The following is a 12898-nucleotide window of genomic DNA, read 5'->3' as shown; positions in this document are numbered from 1 at the left end:
AGCGGAGAAACCTGGTAGGCACCAACTTAACCAAGTGACCAAAGCTGATATAACCAATAACAGAACAAATAGAAATCATCTGCCTCTGGATATGATGTAGTAAGACGGACAGACACTGCTTTTATTACTGCTAAAAATGTATAATGTGATCTAGTAATGAGGAAACATCAGACAAACCCAACTGAGGAACATTCAACAAAATAATCTGCATTCTTCAAAATGTCAAAATGTTGGAAGATAAAAAAGACCCAGAAACTTTTCCAGATTAAAAGAGACATGGAAATAAAAATGCAACATGTGAATAGGATCCTGGATCCTATTGAAAAAATTTAAAATTTTTCCTATAAAGGGCATTAATTGGACAATGGGCAAAATTTGAATAACGTTTATAGATTAAATAACAGTAACGTATCAATGTTAATTTGCTGCTGCGCCACCCTCTGTTTTTAGTAATCTCTTCAGGATTGTAACAGAACAGGGTCTCTCTTTATGTTCTTGCCCTTGCCCCAGCCGACCACTGATGCTTGTCACTCATAAACTTGTGGTGGGAAATAGGAGAGATGTTCCTGGTCCTTTTTGTCCAGCCTCTTGGGCTTCGTCAGGCCTGTGAGTCTGGCCTGGCAGTTAGACTTTTTTAGTACTCCTGCCCTCTCCCCAGGACAGTCAAATGCTACCTTGTATCTCTGATCTTATTTGGGGGAGTTTTCTGTTCCCAGCCCAGTAGTATCAGACCTCTGCTTTGTGTTGGTATTTACACGGTATTCCTGGACCCAAGTGGATTTCCTGCACCTCCCTGAGAGCTGATAGATTTTGTAACTACCCCTCCCCTATCAGCAGTGGATCTTTATCTGAGGCCCATGGTCCAGGTTAGTGGGCAGAGTTGTCTAACAGCAGCCAACCATCTATCAGGCCTGTGTGGCTGTACCACAAAGGGGGCCGCTGTCCATTTTCGTGCTCTCCCCCTGCTCTGATTTCTTCCTCATGAAAGCCCTCAAGGAGTTTATAGCTGCTAGGGGAGTCCAACATTAATGAATTGTGCAAGTAGGTATAAAATTACAATTTTGATAAGTCTTTAAAAAACTTTTTTAACATTTATTTTTGAGAGAGAGACACACACACACAGAGTGGGCACACGGGAGGCGCAGAGAGAGAGAGGGAGACACAGAATCCAAAGCAGGCTCCAGGCTCTGAGCTGTCAGCACAGAGCCAGACGCGGGGCCCGAACTCATGAGCAGTGAGATCATGACCTGAGCTGAAGTCAGATGCTTAACCGACTGAGCCACCCAGGTGCCCATGACTTTGATAAGTATTATCAAAGTATTATAACTGGTGTTATAAGAGTGTATAAGAAGAGGAGTGGTGTCTTCAGGCTATTCAGGAATTGACTCAGGAATGACTACAGAGTACCAGTCAACCAGATGAAGGGCCTAGAGGAAGATCAGCATATAGAAAAGCCCTGTGGCAAGGTAACATGACTTGTTCTAGGAAACAAAAGAAAACAAGAAGTCTAGGGTGGCAGGAGGGCCAAGAGAGTGGGAGAGGGTGTGAAATGAAGGTGGAGAAATAGGAACCAGGCCCTACTGGGCTTCCTGGCCTAGTTAAGGATTTGGTCTGGATTTTAAAACAGTAGGAAGCCTCTGGAGAATTTCAAGTTCGTGTTGGTGGTGGTAGGGGGAATAATTTTAATGAGATTTGCAAAAACTAATATTTAAGCAACATATAGTTCAGATCCCACAATGTTTGTATTCTGCATAGTGAAGCCTTTGAGTTCTTGAAGATAAACCAGAATGTACTAGAAGGAACCACAAATAAGAGAGTAAATAAGATTCGAACTACTCAGTGATAGGCCAGTATTTTGTGTTTGGTTATAGAACGGGCACTGGAAAGTGACCTCTCTACACTGTATTAGATGGAGGTAAGTTGTAATTCAAAAGAAATTTTACATTAGCTTATTTAGTCACATTTAATTACGTGGCCTTATATCGTGAAATAAATTACCAGCAAATCTATATTCAGAAACATTTGGTATAGTTTTAAAGTAAGGTATAGTTTTAAAGGGCTACATAATATGTAAATCAAATATTTATTGAATCGCATAGGGTGCATAGAACAAAATACTGTAAAATGTAAAGATACTGCTTAGAGATAGTGTTTTATTTGCTGATTAAAGTACTTTCCTGCTATAGGAAACTCTGTGGCTTTGAAATATATATGGTATTTTACTCCTGTCTTTTACACATCCTGGCTTTATCTCCTTTTAGCTCCAATTATCATATCTCTTCTTTCTGGAACTGTAGTATCTACAACCAGACTGTGGCTGCCTTACCAGGAAATGTCCTCCTGTATCAAAATCAGCTTCAGGCTAATCTTTTCATAAATACTTGGCAGCTAAGTTTATTTTTTTGCACAACCTATAGTAAATCTACTTTTGTTTCTTATCTTTCTTACATCTCTTTTTAAAAATAGAGTAGGTGGGGTGCCTGGGTGGCTCAGTCAGTTGAGCATCGGGCTTTGGCTCAGGTCATGATCCCATGGTCCATGAGTTCGAGCCCCACATCCGGCTTTGTGCTGACAGCTCGGAGCCTGGAGCCTGCTTTGGATTCTGTGTCTCCCTCTCTCTGACCCTCCTCTGTTCATGCTCTGTCTCTCTCTGTCTCAAAAATAAATAAGCATTTAAAAATAAAAATTAAAAAATAGAGTAGGTGTTAATGATCAGTAGAATTCAATAAAGTCTCTTTTGATAAGAGCGTGATTACTCTATGATTATTTTGTAATTTTTAGGTACGGTATTTGATCTATTAAAATGTATATAGGGGCACCTGGGTGGCTCAGTCAGTTAAGCATCTGACTTCGGCTCAGGTCATGGTCTCATGGTTTGTGGGTTTGAGCCCTGCATCGGGCTTTGTGCTGACAGCTTAGAGCCTGGAGCCTGCTTCAGATTCTGTGTCTCCCTCTCTCACTATCCCTCTCCTGCTCACGTTGTCTCTCTCTCTCTCTCTCTCAAAAATAAAACATTAAAAAATGTATATATATATTTATATATAATTCACTTATTAACATACATTTTCACTTGTTTTTAAAGGTACTTATGTCTTTATCTTGTTTTCTTCTTTGGAACATAAATTTTTCAAAGCACAGACTGTGGGTTCATTTTCCTTGATTGCTCCTCCATAGTACCATAGTGATTCACACATGGGTGCTCCATTTATGTTTTGGCATGATTATGGCAGTGGTTCTTAACCTTTTTCCTGTGGCATGCTTTTGAACAATGGAAGTTTTGGTGATCTATTTGCAGGCATTACAAACATGAAGTGCCTTGAAACAAGTCAACAATAATGAGAGTAATCAGTACTACTGTATATAATAATATCTTTCAGTATTTGTGCAAGCATCTATGGCCTTGAAGGTGTTCTATTAAAAGTTCATTGAGCAAAATGGTCTCACGTTTTCTTTATCAGATTGATGTTAAGATGTGCATCTTACTTCCCAATCGTAGCTAGTTATACAACTGCTGTGCTGAGGACCACAGGACACTTGGCATGTAACTATGCCGTCCAAATCTTTGCACTAAGAGACTTGACAAACTCTAGCATGGCTTTAATAGCTTAAGACCATGATTGCAGAATTACTCATCCCCCTTACGCCTGCCTGAGAAAGCTCAATGCTGCCAGCAGTTTTTACTGTTTGTTCCAGCCAACACCTGGTAATGGGGCCATGTACTCCCTCTTAGAGCAGTTACTTTAGGAAGCTTGCAATTATATGTCCATTCTCTGCCCTTTGAGATGTAAATCTACCACCCCAAATTATTTCCTCAAGGACTGGAGAGTTGTCTCTTTGAAATGCAAGCATTCTGGGAGACAACTCTCACCCTCAGTCCCTGCATCTGCATAAATAAACAATTTCCTAACATTCAATATGATAAATACTAAATGGAGGATAAGGGACTAACTTTGGTGCCTGCCTTGCTTCAACTTGTACCGACACCTCCTGTCATAAAGATAGAAGTTTAATGGGGCACCTGGGTGGCTCAGTCGGTTAAGCGTCCGACTTTGGCTCAGGTCGTGATCTCATAGTCTATGAGTTTGAGCCCTGCATCAGGCTCTGTGATGACAGCTCAGAGCCTGGATCTTCCTTTGGATTCTGTGTCTCCCTTTTTCTCTGACCCTCTCCTGCTCATGCTGTGCCTCTCTCTCTCTCTCTCTCTCTCTCTCATATAAGTAAAGGTTAAAAAAAATTTTTTTTTAAGATAGAAGTTTATTTCTTCTCCAAATAAGCTCTAATTGACACAGCCAGGTGTCCTAGTCATATGGACTAATGCCTCTTAACACCCTGCCATTCCTTTTCCTTAGCACACGCAGACTTTTAAAAAATCGCTATCCTGGGGCACCTGGGTGGCTCAGTCGGTTAAGCGTCCCACTTCGTCTCAGGTCATGATCTCATGAGTTCAAGCCCCACGTCTGGCTCTCTGCTGTCATCATAGGGCCCATTTTGGATCTTCTGTCACTCTCTTTCTGCCCCTCCCCACTCATTCTCATTCTCTCTCTCTCTCTCTCAAATAAATAAACATTAAAAAAAATCTCTATCCTTTTATTTCAGGGAAATTGGGTTCAGTATACACTGAACCCTCTTCCCTACTGCAATAATATTATTGAATAAAATCTGTCCTCACTGCTTTAACTAGTGTCCAGTTTGTCTTTGACAATAATATATTGCATAACCTGCTTAAGTCAATGTTCGCAGTTGCTGCAGAAATATATTTTATGTGTTGATCATGGTTTGGTAGCACTTGCACTCAGGAAGTAAGCACTTGGCTGCTGCCAGGTGGATCTATGTTAGGAGACAATGTTCCATGGTTCTCCTGTGCTTTTGCACATCTTGTTTGCAGAGGCACTGACTGCCTTTGTCCCAGACTAGCTTCTCAAGGATGTCTGTGTGGTAAACAACCTTGGAAGATAAAGACAGCATCTCTGTCTCTGGAGCAAAGGGCAGGCTTATTTATTGTCCAGTATAGTAAAGATCACATCTCCCTTGTGGACAAGGGTTAAAGAGGCTTATTGCCCATTATAATAGACTTGGGATCTCTGACCTTGGTTGAAATTCCTCTCCTTAATGCAACTCATTGTGTGCGCAATTACTACCGGGCCCTCTTTGTGATACTCTGTGGGAATTGGGGCTCTCTGAGCCCATGGCCCAGAGATCACAGAAGAAGCTGGGTGATGCAACATGGAAGTGTGGGCATACCCACCATGAGGTAAGCCTCAACCAGTGGGAGAGGAGGGGGCTGGACAAATAAATGACCCCTCTTTCCTCTTTCTTCTTTTCTCTCCATTTTCTAAATCCTGATTTTAAAAATCTTTTTCAATATTCTATTACAGGAAATTTCCAATGTTACCAAAATTTATTTGAAAACCTAATTTTCAATGGTTTATAATATTTTTCATATGGGCTGAATGTTTTTACTTAAAGTTTTCCCTATGGTTGGACAGTTAGGTTTCTTTAATTTTATTGTTCTAAACTATGCCATAGTAAATATTTTGGTGCACGAATCTTGATCTGCATTATTATTATTGTTATTATTATTATTCTGCATTATTATTATTATTATTATTATTATTCTCACCTAGACCGTTAGCTAGGTGAGAAATTAGTAAGTCAAAGGATAAGGACATTTCAAGTCTTAAGATGTCTAAGTTGCTTCTAGAAAAATTTCTTGACATGGGAGTGGCCTGATCAGATCCATGATTTTTACAGATAACTCAGGTTGCAGAATCTAGGGAATGGATAATTAGAATTTGAACTGAACTATGGCAATGGATATTGAGAGGGTGTGGATATAGAGATGGGAATGGAGTTTAGAAATATTTCTAAAATAGAGTAGAAAGGAGTTGGTAACTGGGTATGGAAGATGAGAAACAGCAAGGAACTAAAGACAAATGCCTAGCTTTCCAGCTCACCTAACTGGAGGAATACCAATGTTGTTAAAACAGAAAAAGAAGATGGCGGAGGGAGATGGGGGCTGGGTGGCTCAATTAATTGAGCATCTGACTCTTGTTTTCCGCTTAGGTCATGATCTCACAGTTTGTGAGATCAAGCCTTGCATCGGGCTCTGCGCTGACAGCACAGAACCTGCTTGGGATTCTCTCTCTGTCCCTCTCTCTCTCTGCCCATGCCCTGCCTTCTCTCTCTCTCTCTCAGGAAAAAATAAACATTAAAAAAAAGAAGATGGCAAGGTGCGTACAAGTGTAGAAGACACTTTGGTTGGAGACTTCTTTTACTTGAATTATATACCAGTTTTTAGAGGCTTTAGGTGAAATCTAGCCAAGTATTTGAAATATGGTTGCTGATAGACAAAATCTGTTGCTTTGGCATCTGGGCCTATCTGTAGAATTGTTTTAGAGGAGGGTATTTGGGTGGCAATCTGTTAGAAAAAGTTTTGTCTCAAAGATGCATTTATTTACCAGACACCTGTTATTTTTCAAAAATTTAGATTGCATGTGTATTTAGTTACGTAAGTGGACGTTGGGTAATACTAAAGCAACAAGTCAACCCTGGGTAGCCACTGCTGGCTTCCATTCCTTCTTATTCTGGTAATAATGACTTCAATTTTCCTTGGGAGCATTAACCCTCTCCCATTCTCCCCTCCTATGGTTTTAGCACACTTGGCACTACTCTATGGATCCAGGCGTTGGGCACATATCTAAACTCAGCCAATCGGAGCCAATGGGGCTGAAGTCTAGGAGTTTCCAGGGGAACTGAAAAAAAAAAAGCTCTTTCCATAGGGACTGCTAAGGGAATATGTTGTAGAATTGGAGCTGTTGGCAGCTATTTTGCTTGTCTAGTAATGGAATCAACCCAAAGGAAAACAGAACGGATGACCTGGGCTCCAAACACGTCACTTGAGCCCTAAGATCCAAATGCAATGATGCCAGTTGCAGTTTCAGTCCTATGTGGCATTAAAATTCCTTTTCTTAAGCCATTTGGAGTGGGCTTCTGTCATATACAGCCACAGAAGTGCTGACAAATATGGTATAGGGGATCAGAAGAAGGTTCCAGTTTTCAAAAGTTTCAACAATCAAGATAAAACTAAGAAGAATCCTATTGTGACTACACAAGTGTTCTCTTTTATATTTAGTGGCTGAAACGTATGTATGGAATGTCTACTGTAGTGCCAGGCACTGTGTTAGGCTCTATACATACAGGTTAATTATGGGTTAATTAAAGGTTAATTAAAGGTATAGTTACAGAAATATATTTATGTACAGCTTACTAAAATATGAAAATAATTCATAAATGGGCTGAATTAGCTAGTGACGATTAACATAAATTTTGACTTCTGTATTTTGTATATTTTGCCTTATATTTCTTTTGTAAACCCGAGGGTAGTTCAAATCATTAGCCAGCAAGTAATTTGTTGTTTACTTTAATTTTAGAAATATTTCAAATATTTGGAATATAAAGCTCCATACTAAGAACTCAAGTTTCGTGACATAGATTACCAAAGGGCATGGGAGCTTTTATTTAAAATGTTTAATAAATGTCCACTTGTTGATGTATAGAGTTTTGGGGGTCGGTCTTTCTCTTGCATTCTTATTTGTAGTACCTTCAAAAGTTACTGATGGTGTGGTATCTTATCTAGTAATAAAAGCTTGATTAAGCTTTATGATGTGATATTAGTGAAAACAGATTATATAAAGTTGTAGGAGTAAGAACTAATCAGGTTTGGGTTTTTTCCTGTAATATCCATGAAGGCTTCTTTTTCTTTTTTTTTTTTAGCCATCTTTGTGCCTCAACTGTCTCTTTTGGTCTTCAGTTGTCAATTGAGGATGCTTTAGTTAAGAATGTTTTTGGGGCGCCTGGGTGGCGCAGTCGGTTGAGCATCCGACTTCAGCCAGGTCACGATCTCGCGGTTCGTGAGTTCGAGCCCCACGTCAGGCTCTGGGCTGATGGCTCAGAGCCTGGAGCCTGTTTCCGATTCTGTGTCTCCCTCTCTCTGTGCCCCTCGCCCGTTCATGCTCTGTCTCTCTCTGTCCCAAAAATAAATAAACGTTTGAAAAAAAAAAGAATGTTTTTGCTTCACACTCCACCCTTGGGGTCGTTAAAAATTGTTATGGAAAATATGATAATGGAAAAATAAATTATTTAAATCTGTTATTAATATGAGTATTTAAATACAACACGGGATCCATAAGACATTGTACTGAAAAATCTGAATCAGAACAAAGTACTTCTTATTCTTCACCATGCTGCATCTCATAAAAATTACACAGAACTAGCAACTGATGTACCACAAATATAGAGCGAGAAAATATTTCATCTTTTCTAAGTTCACTGCTTAAATTTAGATAATCAGCAAGTTTTTCTTTTTCTCAACAGGGGTTTTCAGGGAACTCACTAGTGAGTTAGCAAACATATTCCTAAGAAAAAGACAAAAACCAAAAAACAAATACAGGTGATAAAGAGAAATTGTATGTGCCTTTGTCCAGAGAACCTCATAGAGGACTTTTTATGGCTTCAGAGCCACTTCTCAGGCCTGAGTTCTCTTTTCTTTCCAGCAGGTGCTCAATCTGAATTCCTCTTCTCTTTCTGCTGAGATTGTTGTTATCTGAGTCAAAAGCAAGCTGTGAAGTGAGGCCCATTTCCCCCCAAGCTTGCTCACCACCCCCTTTTAATTTTTGGCTGCTCCCGGAAATTAGGACAAGGGCCCATTTCATTACAAAAGTTTTATAGCTAATCACTCTGAGAATAACAAAAATAACAAGCTTGAGGACTTCTGAAAGCTCAGAAACTTTATGAAGTCCTTACAGTGTTTCTTTCCTCCATCACACTCCCTCACTACCCTATACATATCGTGAAATACAGGGGATTTGATTTTTACTTCCAACCTTTCTGGGGGAGTTCACAAATCTGCTCAACCTTCAGAATTTACTTTTCATGAACTTTATGTAAATTCCTTGCTCTGAGATGGTGTTTCCCTGCCTGTATACTAGAAGTCACAACCAAAAGGTGGAAAGGTATCTCTTGTCTCAAGTTGGTAATTTGCATCTTTGAAGAAGCGGAGGAAGCAGGTAACATCCATTCCAAGGTACAGGTACCCTATAGGAAACACCTTTGTGTAGACACATTTCTTGAAAGGATACTAGTTTATTATAGTTCTTGTCAGATTTTCAAGTTTTGGTATTTCCCCGGGAAACCGAAACTGATTTTTTTAGACATAGAGGACTCATATTAGTATGAGTATTTTTTGTTATAAACCTTGTGGCTATCATCCTGCACTTAAAACCTTTAAAAGTATGGATTTCAAATTATTTTTACAAGTATTGTAATCCTGTGAGAAGGGGGGGGGCACTTAGAAAACTAAGTAGGAGAGGAACTGACATAGTGAGGAATTCATTGCTTCCAGTGTTTTTGTTTCAGTCACATTCTCCATTATCACAATACTCAAGCCATCTTACTTCACCATTGCTACAATGCAAGAAATATCAACAGTTTATTGGTATGCAAAATAGGAACTAAAAAATAAATTCAGGTACCATAGCTATTTATTAAGGAATCGGACCTAGTGTGTCATTTTATGATCTACATCAGTTTTAAGGTCACCTGCACAAATAAGAAAATGTACACGTAGAAAGTCAGGTTTTATCTCCAATGTCTGGTATAGTGAGCAGCGTGAAGCAATAAGAAACAAACAACACGCGCGCGTACACGCGCTAAGTACCAGGGAAAAAATGAGATTAGCATCCTGGGGTTGATTCTCCCAGGCAAAGACCTAGCCCAGACAGGGCCTTTCGAGACAGGCGCTTCCCCTACTCCCAGTAGTAGGAGGCGGAGGGTCGCCAACGGTCCGCGCGGGGTCTGGGCAGCTTCTCAAGGGCTCAGCGCGTGAAGGAGGCTGGGGAAGCTCGGGTGCTAGTCGCTGGGGAAGAGCGACCCGGCTGAGGTCCCCCGGAGCTAGCGGTGCCCTTACGGTCCCCAGCTGAGAAGGGCGGGGCGAAACGGGCGCGGGCGGCGACGGCGGCGGCGGCGGCGGCGGCGGGGGGCGGGGCCGCGCGAGGCCGCGCCGCCGCTTTTCTCAGCTCGGGGTCGCGCGGCGCGGGCCCGCCGGGCTGGGGAAAGAGGCCGCGGCCGGGCGCGAACGCCGCAGGTGACCCGGGCGGGGAGCAGGCTGCGCGGGCGGCTGCTGAGGAGTGAAGGCGGGGGGCGGAACCTCGCTCGGCTCCGCTCACAGCCTGGGCGCTGCGCGCTGCGGAGACGAGCCGAGCCGAGCTGAGGCGGGAGAAGGGCGCGAGACACCCCACTTGACGGCCGGCGGCGCCCGCGGCCCTCAGAATGTTCCGCGAGGCGAGGGTTCTCCTCCCGCCCGTGGGCTGAGGCGGCGGCGGCAGAGGCCAGAAGGAGCGACATGCACCTGTCCGGCGCGGCTTAGAGGTCGCGGCAGGCGGGAAGTCCCGGCCGCCAGCGGGAGGGCTTTCTTGGCCGGGCCGCGGCCGCCTGCCGCTGCCGCGGGCCCAAGCCGGAGCGGCGGGGTGGGCGCCCCGACATGGCGGCCCGGAGCGCCCCGAACTGCCACCTGCGACTCGAGTGGGTGTACGGCTACCGGGGCCACCAGTGCCGCAACAACCTCTACTACACGGCGGCCAAGGAGATCGTGTACTTCGTGGCCGGCGTCGGCGTGGTGTACAGCCCGCGGGAGCACCGGCAGAAGTTCTACCGGGGCCACAGCGACGACATCATCAGGTACGGGGGAGGGGGGGCGGCCGTCGCCCGTGCGAACCGCTCGCGGAGTTGGCACTTGCGCGTCATTCCGGGTGCGGTGACCCGCTGCTGCAGGGAGCATCACCCCGGACGGAAACCCACCAGTGTCTTGTCCCGGATCCACCCTGGCGACACCCGGCGAACCCCTTTCCGTCTCGGTGTTCTAGAGTCTCTCCCTTGCGTCGGTGCGGAGACACCGGGAGTTCGGTTTTATGGCTTTGTGCCCCTGTCCTTCCTTCGAATTTATGAAAACTGCAAAAAGGTTTTTTTGGTAGCGGTTTACTCCTTTAAATCCCGTCAGAGATTTCTTATTAAACGAATTCCGAAAGGGCCCGGGAGAAATCCTTTACCTAATGGGAAACATCCCACAGCTTGCGGTGGGCTGTGGGCTCTAAAATACTGGTCCTGGGAAGCGCCCCCAGTAGCATCCTGGAGGGCCCTCACCTCCTGGCCATAATGATTAGTTCGGGTTTCACTGCCTCCTGTTATCAGATAAGAGAGAAACCCCGGCAGCCTTCAGGTGATTCATTGGAAATTAAAAATCTGCACACCTAAGGGCACTTTGGTAGGGGTTCAGCTGAACAAGCAGCTGAAAGTGAGTCTACTGATTTCCAATTCTCATTTCCTCTCAAGGACTCCTAAATAGATTTAGTGTTTTTTATTTAAATCACTTTTTTTTTTTGCATTGTAATTCTGTTTTCAATGCTTGTTTACATTTTAGTGAGCCGGTATATTTGAAATGTAATTTACAATCAGTGTCTCCGCAGGACTTTTCCGAAAAAGTTAAAAGCTGCAGAAATTCTCCTAGGCCATCGGTTATGCTTCAAGCACAGCATTTTTGTCCTTGACAGGAGAATAGCTTTTAAAAGATTCTGGGAATGTGTTTGTGGGCTGCTGCTTGTTTTTTTGGGGTTTTTTTTTTGTTTTGTTTTTGTTTTTGTTTTTTTTTGTTTTTTTGTTTTTTAACAAGAGATTCTGTGATTTGACTTGGTTACTAAGTTATACTCCCTTCTTTATGTTCCACAGGATTTAAATCGGGCATTTGAAATCCATAGCTTGGTTTGGTGTTTTGTAGGCAAGATCCTCTGGCACTTGAATTCTGTAAATAACAGTTGTACTGCTAGTTTGCGCGTCTGTGCCTGTGTGGTTTGTAAATGGGAAAAGGGGGCCTAAAGGTAGAGCAAGATGGAGTAAAGATAAGGAGAGCAGAAATTGACATTCTGGAATAGGGAATGAGGTGGTATTTTTGTTCGTTGGTTGTGATTCACCCCAAGAGTAGAATTTGCCCCAGTTCTTCGTCGTTTTCCCTAATAGTTTCCGCTTTCTCTCTTTTTTCTTGTGTTAGGTCCCTCACAATACAGGGGAGGGTAGCTTTACTCAGCTGAAGCAGCCTCAGCTGAAGCCCTCTTCCAGAGAGTATGTTTGTTGGGTTGAATTCAGTAGGTGTGATGGGTGTGAAGGATTTTGAGGTCTTCTCAGGGTGCACTTCTATTGTTTTTACTTCTTGGTAGTTGAGAGCAGGATGGTACTAAGGCCTTCTGAAACTACATATGGTTTATTTGACGGAGATAAATGATGTTGTGTTTATCCTGCAGCAATTAAAGCTATATTATATGTCACACTGCTTGAGTTTTTATAATTGTGTTTCAGTAAACATATATATATATATGACTAATTTTTGCCATAAATGGATGCATGCTTATGATTTTATGCAAATGATTCATCCTTAAAATAATTTCTAACAAGAAGGTTTCCCCAAAAATTGCAGTGGGGTACTAAAATCTGAATCATGTAGTATCTTGAAATTGGTGGCATATATTTAATACAGTATCAAGATTATAACGTAAACATCAGTGAATGAAAGGGCTCTGGAAATTTTATTTCAGCCAGTAACGACACAAATCATTCTTGTGAAATAGATCCAACAGATTTTCAAACCTTTCAATTTGTTTTCAATTCAATGTTTGAAGTAGAAGTATAGAAATTACTCCAGTAACTTTTCAATTATGTCATAGTAGAAAATGTAATACTCATAAATGTGATACATGGTGGAAAACAATGTTCCTGCAAAGTTAGGTTTAGTAATAAAAATGTCAATACTGTTTTTACCATGTTTTGTTTCCATATTTGGTTGAAACTTGTGTAG

The 12898-nt window shown here is 42.4% G+C and overlaps 1 protein-coding gene across 11 annotated transcripts in view; it reads left to right on the top strand.

Moving 5' to 3' along the window:
- Window positions 1-10414: 10414 nt before the first annotated feature.
- The window catches only part of EML5 (EMAP like 5), a 181322-nt gene continuing 178838 nt past the window's right edge, over window positions 10415-12898 (top strand). For all 11 annotated transcript variants that reach the window (XR_007152815.1, XR_007152816.1, XM_047861738.1 and 8 more), the window contains exon 1: window positions 10415-10734. Coding sequence is in view for 9 of the 11 variants with exons in the window: in XM_047861738.1 (XP_047717694.1) it covers window positions 10538-10734 (197 nt within the window). In the remaining 2 variants the exon portion in view is untranslated. The remainder of the gene's footprint in view (window positions 10735-12898) is intronic.

The sequence above is a fragment of the Prionailurus viverrinus genome, chromosome B3, assembly GCF_022837055.1.
Source record: "Prionailurus viverrinus isolate Anna chromosome B3, UM_Priviv_1.0, whole genome shotgun sequence".
Taxonomy (NCBI): domain Eukaryota; kingdom Metazoa; phylum Chordata; class Mammalia; order Carnivora; family Felidae; genus Prionailurus; species Prionailurus viverrinus.
This window is presented reverse-complemented; position numbering and strand designations above follow the sequence as displayed.